Source organism: Uloborus diversus, chromosome 7 (genome assembly GCF_026930045.1).
Source record: "Uloborus diversus isolate 005 chromosome 7, Udiv.v.3.1, whole genome shotgun sequence".
Classification (NCBI taxonomy): domain Eukaryota; kingdom Metazoa; phylum Arthropoda; class Arachnida; order Araneae; family Uloboridae; genus Uloborus; species Uloborus diversus.
Genome location: NC_072737.1, coordinates 2,278,035 through 2,288,760, shown reverse-complemented (window position 1 = coordinate 2,288,760; position 10,726 = coordinate 2,278,035). Strand labels below are relative to the sequence as shown.

Genomic DNA, 10,726 nt, shown 5'->3' with positions numbered 1-10,726 from the left:
CATTCATACACACAACTACCAACACGCTTATGTCAGCACACAGACACAAATGCCTACACACACGTACACATATCCCCAGCACACAAACACACATACCCCCCACACACAAATACACACGCCTACATACACACACTCGTGATTGCGAAAAACACAATTTGAATTCAAGATGTCAAAATTCAAATTAATTTTTGAGCAATGACGATTGCTTATTGTTCTCACTTGACTGTTTTGAATTCCTATCATTTTATTTCCTCACCAGCACCCTCTGCCAGCACCACCGTCGCGTCGACCAGCCTCACGATGCTGCTCCTCTTGCGAAAACCGTCTCCAGATTACGTCCATATCCTACACACACACACACACACACTCATACCTGCGCACAAACACAAATACACACTCCTAAACACACACACATACACACACTCATGACTGCACAAAGACACAAACACACAAACTCATGCCTGCACACAGACACAAACACATATGCCTACACACATACACATTCCCCCCACACACATTAACACTCATACACCCAACTACCCACACAATCACTGCCAGACACAAACACACATGCCTACACACACATAAACACACACGCCTACATACACACACACACACTCGTGATTGCGAAAAACATAATTTAATTTCAAGAGGACAAAATTCAATTTTTATTTATTTTATTTTTTGCGTTCTTGGTCTAATAAATTAAAAAAAAAAAAAAATCGTAGTTTTTGGACTCACTTTCGAAGCGTCGTAGTTTAAAGCTGTAAAGCTGTAATTCGTAGAAACTACGATTTTTTTTGTAGCAGTTGGCAGCTCTGCATATACAATACAATATGATATTTTCATTATATTTTTCCCACACAGAATCTCAAACCTCTTTAAGAAAAAGTAGTAATAAAAAAACACAACTTGAAGCAACAATAAGATTTGCATAAATGTATTTAAACAAAATTCACATTACATTTTTTTTTCTTGAGTATGGTGCTTAATAAGCTGCTTCAAGTGTAAAGGGAAAAGATCGACATTGAGCAACATTCACCAATATAGATTCTCATTCGTCTTCGAAATAATGGAAGTTTAAGAAAATGTCATTTAGCAACGTTTACAAATGTGGTTTCTCCCAGCATGGTGTCTCAGATTCCTCTTAAAACTTGAAAGATCAGAAAATGACTCTTGGACAATTTTCGTAAAAATGTTTTTTTTTTTTTGCCAGCGAAGAATTGCCATGTGTGTTACTAGGCTTGAATCAAGAGAAAATGATTTTGAGCACTGTTCACACTTCCAGTTTCTCGCCAGTATGCGCTTTCATATGACGCAGTGAGAAGCAAAGGGATTTATAAAGTTTTGAGTTAGAGCCGCTATATAGATAGGCCGACGCATCAGCTTAAGTTTAGCCATTTTGGATCGGATTTTTCATTGTTGCACTGCTAGGGTTACCACAGCAAAGTTTCGGATTTCGCCTTATTTGCCAAAAATAATATTCATAGACTAATAATAAGAATAGACCGAGCTATGGCAACCCTTTTGTTGCTCATAAACCAAACCATGTGACTGGTGGATATCCTAGCAACAGCGGGTGTTGATCGTAGCAGACGATCAACGCCCGAGAGAAATAAAATAAATAGAATTGATGGAACACGGAAGAATGATCTTTCATGGAGTCCGATTTGTAAATTTGTTATTCTAAGTTGTAAATATTTTGTTAACGTAGTGAGTTTTTCGTTTACATAGTACTGTGCATTTTCTTTATTCAATTTCAATAACTCTCTAAGCAATTAAAGATACAAGCGACCAAAAAGAATCGGCAAACGGTGAGATTTTTACCTACCATTTCAATTTAAGATACCGATTAGTACATTTTTGCATTAACGCAAAACGTTTACGCCATTACGTTTACGCCAACGCTGATGTAGTAGTTCCGAATGAAATTAAAGTTACTGAAAACTGCGATCAAAAACTAATTACTAATGTCAAAATAATGCATAACTAAAAGAAAAACAGTTCAATCATCTCTGCACCTGGGAAAAATATTATAATAACAACACATTACGTCTTAAAATACATGCCGAGTGCCAAACTATAGATAATCCTGCCAGCTGGCAACCATGCTGCCAAAGTTTTCGCCGAGCCTTCCACCAGTCACATGATGTATCCATGAACCAATTTTTTCATCAGCAAGTCTGGGAAAGCTCGGTCTACTCTTATTATTAGTCTATGTTGCACAGCTTCTTGGGTTGCCACAGCAAAGTTTCGGATTTCGCCATATTTGCCAACAATAATATTTTATTCAACAAACAAATCACGTGCCGCTAATAATTGCTCACAGTGAACAATCACCAAACGCGATACCTCGCCAGAAAAGACAACCACTCAAACTCGCGCTCCGATCCAAAAAGGCTAATCTTAAGCTGATGCGTCGGCTCGTATATATAGGGGCCTTATTTTGAGTAAAACAATTTTAAGCTTAGGATCCTAGTTGGCCTTCATTGAAATCTTTTTCTAAATCATGCTGTAACAGCAGCAGCTACTAAAGTTACTAGTACCATCTTTCCTCCCAAAACATAGGAGAGGTTCTCCGACCACTTGTCCTGGTTATCACCAATTTTTTAATCTTGGCACTTGGATCCCTTTGCATTTCACTGCCCAATGTATCTTCAAGTGTGAAGTGGAAGAATATCTTTTACCACAACATTTGTACGTTTAACACATTCACCACACAATGTTTTCCGCCTGTATGGAGTAGATGCCTCTCCAGTTGGAATGTTTTAAAAGAGACTTGGGAAACAAAATGGTTTTTCTTGAGTATGAACTCTTAAATAACTCTCAAATTTTCCAACTTCAGAAAATGACCATGAATGGTGTTCTCATGAATGAACCTTTACCAATATGGAATCTCACGAGGCCTGAAGCGTCAACAATCGACTTTGAACAACATTCACACGTTTATAGTTTCTCTCCAGCATCGACTCTCAAACGCCTCCTCAAGTGTGAAGCTTGAGAGAAGGTCCTAGCACAACTAACACATGAAAAAGGTTTTTCTCCAGTATAGACCTTCAGATGCCTCTTCAAATTTGAAAAGTCAGAAAACGACTTTTTACAATCATCTCAAGAATACGTTTTTTCGCCAATATGGATTTCCAAATGCGCCTTCAAGCTTGAAGCTTCAAACAATCGGAAGAGGAAAGTTTTTCTCCAGTATGGACTCTCAGATGCCTCTTAAAATTTGAAAGATCAGAAAACGACTTTTGACAATGATCACAAGAAAATGGTTTTTCGTCAGTATGGACTTTCAAATGCTTCTTAAAGCTGGAAAGGTCAGAAAACGACTTTGGACAATAATCACAAGAAAAAGGTTTTTCTCCAGTATGGACTCTCAGATGCCTCTGAAAACTGGAAAAGTCAGGAAACGACTTTGGACAATCATCACAAAAATACGAATTTTCGCCAGTATGGATTTTCAAATGCCTCTTAAAACTGGAAAGGTCAGAAAACGACTTTGGACAATAATCACAAGAATACGGTTTTTCTCCAGTATGGACTCTCAGATGCCTCTTAAAACTGGAAAAGTCAGAAAACGACTTTGGACAATCATCACAAGAAAATGTTTTCTCGCCAGTATGGATTTTCAAATGCACCTTCAAGCTTGAAGCTTGGGAAAATGTCTTAAAACAACCACTGCACGAAAAAGGTTTTCCTCCAGTATGGACTTTCAAATGCCTCCTCAATTTTGAAGATTCAGAAAACGACTTTGGACAATTATCACAAGAATACGGTTTTTCGCCAGTATGGATTTTCAAATGCGACTTCAAGTTTGAAGCTTCAGAAAATGTTTTAAAACAACATTCGCAAGAAAAAGGTTTTTCTCCAGTATGGACTCTCAGATGCCTCTTAAAACTGGATAAGTCAGAAAACGACTTTGGACAATCATCACAAGAATACGGTTTTTCGCCAGTATGGACTTTCAAATGCCTCTTAAAACTGAAAAGGATAGAAAACGACTTTTGACAGTCATCACAAGAATACGGTTTTTCTCCAGTATGGACTCTCAGATGCTTCTTTAAACTGGAAAGGTAAGGAAACGACTTAGGACAAACATCACAACAAATTTTTTTTTCTTGAGTATGGACTTTTAAATGTATCTTCAATTTTTCAACTCGAGGAAAAGACTTTCGGCAGTACTGGCACGAATACGTTTCTTTCTCAGCATGGACTCTCATATGGGCCTCTAACTCTGAAGCTTCAGTAAAAACCTTCAAACAGTATTCACAAGAATAATGCTGCTTTTCTTCAGTACAGGCTTGATGCGCCATGGCTCTGTCATTAAGAGTTCGAAAATGTCTTCAATTGCATTACTACAACAGAGTCAATCAGCTGACATGCTTGGTGAAGTACAATGTCATGTAAGTCCAGGTAATTGCTGAAAAGGAATTAAAACGAATTAGTGTGCATTATAAAACCAACAGCTTCAAGAGTGCCCCTCGTGGGGAACAGGATGTTTGCTATTCTGATGGCAAAACAGAGATGAGTATAACATGAAAAACAAAAAGGTTTATCAAATCAAAAGATTGATGGGAATGAACACGTTCAACAAATCAAAAAGAAAACTAGTACAATGTTGTGTCCATCACGAAACTTTCTTCTATATCTTTCTTATAAATCTGATTCCTCTTCATGCTTAACGAGGAAGCAATATTCCCAACAAAAACAAAATGACACATGCCAAAACTTGACGACCGTCCCAATCCCCGATTTAACTCAAAAGAGAAGCAAAGAATGAAAATTGAATATTATTTTAAAAGCCTTGCTTAAAATAATTACAAACATTTATTTCTTAACGAACACAAGATGGCAACAGTTAAAAAGTTTAAATCATAGACTAATAATAAGAATAGACCGAGTTATGGCAACCCTTTTGCTGCTCATAAACCAAACCATACTGGTGGATATCCTAGCAACAGCGGGCGTTGATCGTAGCAAACGATCAACGCCCGCGAGAAATAAAATAAATAGAATGGATAGAATACGGAAGAATGATCTTTTATGGAGTCCGATTTGTAAATTTGTTATTCTAAGTTGTAAATATTTTATTAATATAGTGAGTTTTTCGTTTAGATAGTATTGTGCATTTTCTTTAATCAATTTCAATTACTCTCTAAGCAATTAAAGATGCTAGCGCCCAAAAAGAATCGGCAAACGGTAAGATTTTTACTTACAATTTCAATTTAAGATACCGATGAGTACATTTTTGCGTTAACGCAAAACGTTTACGCCATTACGTTTACGCCAACGCTGACGTAGCAGTTGAAAATGAAATAAAAGTTACTGAAAACTGTGATCAAAAACTAATTACTAATGTTAAAATAATGCATAACTAAAAGAAAAACAGTTCAGCACCTGGAAAAAAAATATATAATAAAAAGACATTACGTCTTAAAATACATGTCGAGTGCCAAACTATAGATAATGTAGCCATCTAGCAACCATGCCGCCAAAGTTTTCGCCAAGCCTTCCACCAGTCACATGATGTATCCGTGAACCAATTTTTCCATCAGCAAGTCTGGGAAAGCTCGGTCTACTCTTATTATTAGTCTATGGTTTAAATTATCGCAGTTTTCTGGTCATTTTTCATCAATGAAAATCACATGAAATACGCAGACAGTATATTACGATTTCTCTTTCTTATTGTTGCAATTATAAAGCTATTTTTATTCACGCAAAAAAAAAAAAAAAAAAAAAAAATCAGACCTCCATGGAGCGATTGGCGCCAAAACTGAACCAACGCCTGTTTCCATATGGATTCACATTTATTCCAAATTTCATCCAGAACGTAGCATTACTTCTGGAGATATGGCACTCACAATGGGGGGGGGGGGGGGGGAAACGTTTGATTGCGTCATCCCCTTTTCAGCTGTTGACGGCAAAATAGAATCAGCTCTTATACCCTCTAAGGGCTACTCGTCGATAAATTTTTGTTTGAGTTCGTTCATTATTTCTTGAGATACAGCAGTCACAATTGAATACAAAAAAAGTTCGATAGCTCAACATCCGTTTCAGCTATTGACACCAAAATTGAATCAGCACCTCTACCTGTTAGGGACAACATATGGACGAAATTTTGTTTGATTCCGCCAGTTACTTCCTAGAGAACAGCAAGCATTCATAACTCAAGAAACGTCCCATTGCTCCACCCCCTTGGAGGAATTTGCGCCAAAAACCAATGGACACAAGTTCACATAGGGGCACATACGTGTACCAAATTTCGTTCGATTTCATGCGGTAGTTTTCGCTGTAGAGCGGCCACAAAAAAACTGTTCACACACATAGGTGACACACACAGACAGACAGACGTTTTCCAAAAATGGTCAAAAATCGAAAATTTGCACGAATTCAGTACTTTCTTCTAAAATTAAATATAGATGAAAGTAAAAAAAGTATAACCATCCCCTTAGCTTTCGGGCAGCTATTCTGGGAAGCTTCAACTTAACAGGAAACATAATTTTATATAACTCACTTAACGATAAGCTTACATTGCCTTATTTCAAAGGAAGTATAGTATCATTTATCTCTATTTCGCTGAGAAATTTACTTTCAAAAACACTTAATTCACCTATAGTTGACATTCCAATTTTTCAGCCAATACTCCATTTTCTTAAATTTAAGATGACTGATCTTTGAGTAAAACCAGGGGTGATTGTGAATTCCTCAAAAAATACCTGAAAGTTTCAAGGCAAGAACGGGGGGGGGGGGGGAGGTAATCTTTGGCCCTTATTACTTAAGTGCACCTATGCCATAGTATTAAATAGTTCAATAGTCAGAGTCAAAATGGTGTGTGTACATTTGATTAAAATTTTAATGGATTACTTTTGAGCTGGTGTTATACAAAATTATCTCGACATTTGTCCATCTTAAGGGATAGGTGTCCATCTTAAGGCACTTGCAGGTGTATTTGATGAGTATTATATAATTTTAAAAAAATGTGGAGGTAGGGAGGTAAAAGCATATCAAAAAAAAAAAAAACATAATTCCGGTATTTTCGGACATAAAAATACTTGAAATACGTCCGAAAATACCGGAAATTCGGTAAAATACCGGAACACAATCACACCTGGTCCTATGTAGGATTTCATTAAAAATTTTTTCTAAATCATGCTGCACAGTAGCACCTACCAGGGCCACTAGTACCATCTCTTGCCCCAAGATAGAGGAGGGGTTCACCCACCATGTGTACTGGTTATTCCCAAATTTTAAATTTTGCCACTTGCATCCGTTTGCTTCTCACTGCCCCAATTTACCATAGCATGCCTATCAGAAGTTGAAAGAAGTGATAAAATCTACTCGTACTTTTTGAAGCAGGGGAGAAGCAAAAAAAAAAAGGTTCAAAAGCTAAGAGAAGTAACGTTGAGGTTTACAAGTCTTATCTTTCAAGGACAGTGCCAACTTTTGTGAAGAAAACAAAGTACAGTTGGCTCTCTGTTTAACGACGCTCTTATTCAACGACTTTCTCCATTCAACGACATCTTTTCGCAGTCCCAGATGGCCCACTGTAGTGTTAGAAGCATTCTATTTAAGGACGCTTTCTACTTCAGAACGATTTTTTGTGGTCCCTTGAAAGTCGTTAAACAGAGAGCCAACTGTAATGTTGTTTGAACGTTGCCACCAGCTGTGTATTCCCCCCGATTGTTGAAATCTGTGTTTGTTGTTTCTCAATTTACAAATTGTTTGTGTTTCTACAAATGCCTACACTTATGAGCCTGCAGGCCCTTTTTGATGAAATGACTTCAGATACTTACATGATTCTAAGGAAGTTCATCCTTCATTATACGGAAGTTTAGTAATGCTTAGGCTTGCCAGATTTCTGAAATGCTTAACAGGGATGCCGAAAAGCCACCCCCCCCCCCACAACAATGTTGAGGGTATTCAAGAGTTGGTTGATTTTTAAAGTGCAGTTTTTTCTCAATGCTATGAAAAAATGGTCCTAATTATGAACTTAAATTAAGGGTAGTCATAAATGACACAAGTATATGAATTTAAACATTACCATTAGAACATTATTTTTACAAGACAATATTTACAAATTATTTAAATACGATGAAGCATTTAAAATGAGGGAAAACAAATCAACAATATTTGTTAGTTAATTTTCACTGGATAGGACTTTTTTCAGAAAGTATTTTTTAGATTTAATCTTATTGCAAAAATCAACACAATCCAATCCAATAACCTGTCTTTAATGGTAGATTCCTTCATCAAACCCATATCATCAGACCATGCTTTGTTCATCAAAAAAAAAAAAAAAAATAATTTGTATTTTGACATCTTGAATTCAAATTATGTTTTTCGCAATCACGAGTGTGTGTGTTTGTGTGTGGGGGGTATGTGTGCTTGTGTGTAGGGGGTATGTGTATGTGTGCGTAGGCATGTGTGTTTGTGTCTGTGTGCTGGCATAAGTGTGTGGGTTGGTGGTTTGTGTATGAATGTGTGTGTGGGGGAGGGAATGTGTATATGTGTGTAGGCATATGTGTTTGTGTCTGTGTGCAGATATGAATGTGTGGGTGTTCCCAGGTGGTCGACCCATTTTTCCCTGCCGTGATATAAGCCTCCCTTCCGGGATAGGCATAAATCACTAAAAGACAACTCAACTCAACTACAAAGCAACGTGTGGGTAGTTGTGTGTATGTGTGTGTGGGGGGGTATGTGTATGTGTGTGTGGGGGGGGGGGGTATGTGTATGTGTGTGGGGGGGTATGTGTATGTGTGTGTAGGCATATGTGTTTGTGTCTGTGCAGGCATGAATGTGTGTATGTGTAGGTGTCTGTATGTACGTGTGTGTTATGTGTGTGTATGTTTGTGTGTGTAGGTGTATGTGTGTGTATGTGTTTGTGTGTTTGTGTGTGTGGTGGGGGTATGTGTATGTAGGCATATGTGTTTGTGTCTGTGCAGGCATGAATGTGTGTGTTGTGTGTGTGTTTATGTGTTTGTGGGTGCGTGCATGTGTGTAGTTGTGTATGTATGCGCGTGTAAGTAGCATATGGATGCAACGTGGAGACGTTCTTCGCTAGAGGAGTAGCATCGTGAGGAGCCGGTCGACGGTGATGCTGCAGAGGGTGGTGGGGGGAAAATAAAATGATAGGACGCCAAAACAGTCAAGTGAGAACAATAAGCAATCATGATTGCTCAACAGCAAAAAAAATACTCTCTCAACAGGTAAACAGCTGTCACAGAGATGAGCGACTTCATTATTATTTCATGCTAAGGGTGTAATGTGCCGTGAAACTTCTTCTGCTACTAAAGCTGCACCCTTTCATGCCCTATATTGGACTCAACCGTATGATAACGATTCGCGACACAAGACAATACGAAAAAACAGTACAGTAAAACCTGTCTACGACGATACTGTTGGGGCCTAAAAAAATATTGTTATAGAGACGTACCGGGTAGCACTTTGGCTGAGTACCGAGTACTCGGCCTTTCACTACTCGGCCGAGTTACCAAGTTCCAATTACGTTTTAAAAAGAACCACCGACACACACATGACGAATTTTGAACTCGTTGGAATAGTAGTGTAGACCTCCATGTCCAAATAATAGTTTTTAAAACAAAATTCCAGCTGAAATTTAATTACGCATTATTTAAAAGATTTTGTTTGTGTCAATAATTTTACAAATAAGTTATTTTTTAAATTAAAAACAAACAAATACATAAAAAGTAGGATAAGTTGGAATTAAAACAAATTATATCAATCTATACTTCTAGTCGGACAAACGTATATAATTTTTTAAAGCAAATGAACCAACGTTAAAAGCACAAATGTGCAGGAGCACTGCAGACCGCGTTTTTCTGCATTACAAGGAACATCGTTTTCAGTGCATAAAATGTGAGCTTATGAACGTAAAAAAATCCGACTTTTGTCGGATGTCTTTAAATCCATAAGCTTACATTTTGTGCATTGAAAAAAGCATTCCTTGTAATGCCGAAACACACGTCTGCAGTGTTCCTGCACATTTGTGCTTTTAACGTTTTATTTTTTAAAGAAAAGGTATTTTTATGCTTCAAACATCCATTTAATAACATAAAAATTTCATATTCTCTGTACTTACCTTTTTTGCCCCATTATTAGTAAATAAGCTTCATTAAGTTGGAGGCATTAAAAATATTTACTCCATTGAAGCATAACAAACTCATTATTCTCAAAATTTGAATTTTTCTTTTAAATTTGAATTGTAAATGATTGCAGTATGCTTGCACTTTTTTATGAATTGTAAAATCTGCTTTGAACAATATTCAATTTTTTACAACTACTCGGTATTGGCCGAGTACCTGATCAAAATTTGGCCGAGTACCCAGTAGTTACCGAGTACTCGGTACGTCTCTAGTTATAGACAGGTTATCGTTACAGGCAGTTTGATTATTCATGCTAAAATTTTGCTGGGACCAAGAGAAATATTGTTATAGACAAGTCTATTGTTATAGACAGTATCGTTATACACAGGATTCACTGTATTACAATTTATTAGCAGAATATCACTCTCCTATTGTTTTCATTTCTAATACAGTGCGGCGAAAAAAAGAGAAAGGAATTTTTCTAAATAATCCTTCTTAGTTATTATTTCAAAACATTTTTGATCGTCTATTCGCAAGTCCAATAAACTATAGGGGGCGCAGCAGCCACTGTCTAATGGCGGATGAAAATAGTAAAACAAACACACGCCGTAACTTATAACTTG

At 37.1% G+C, this 10,726-nt stretch overlaps 1 protein-coding gene across 1 annotated transcript in view; it reads right to left on the bottom strand.

Moving 5' to 3' along the window:
- Nucleotides 1-4,370: 4,370 nt before the first annotated feature.
- LOC129226162 (gastrula zinc finger protein XlCGF17.1-like) overlaps nt 4,371-10,726 on the bottom strand; it is a 29,489-nt gene continuing 23,133 nt past the window's right edge. Inside the window, exon 4 of the mRNA XM_054860762.1 lies at nt 4,371-4,420. Coding sequence (XP_054716737.1) covers nt 4,371-4,420 — 50 coding nt within the window. The remainder of the gene's footprint in view (nt 4,421-10,726) is intronic.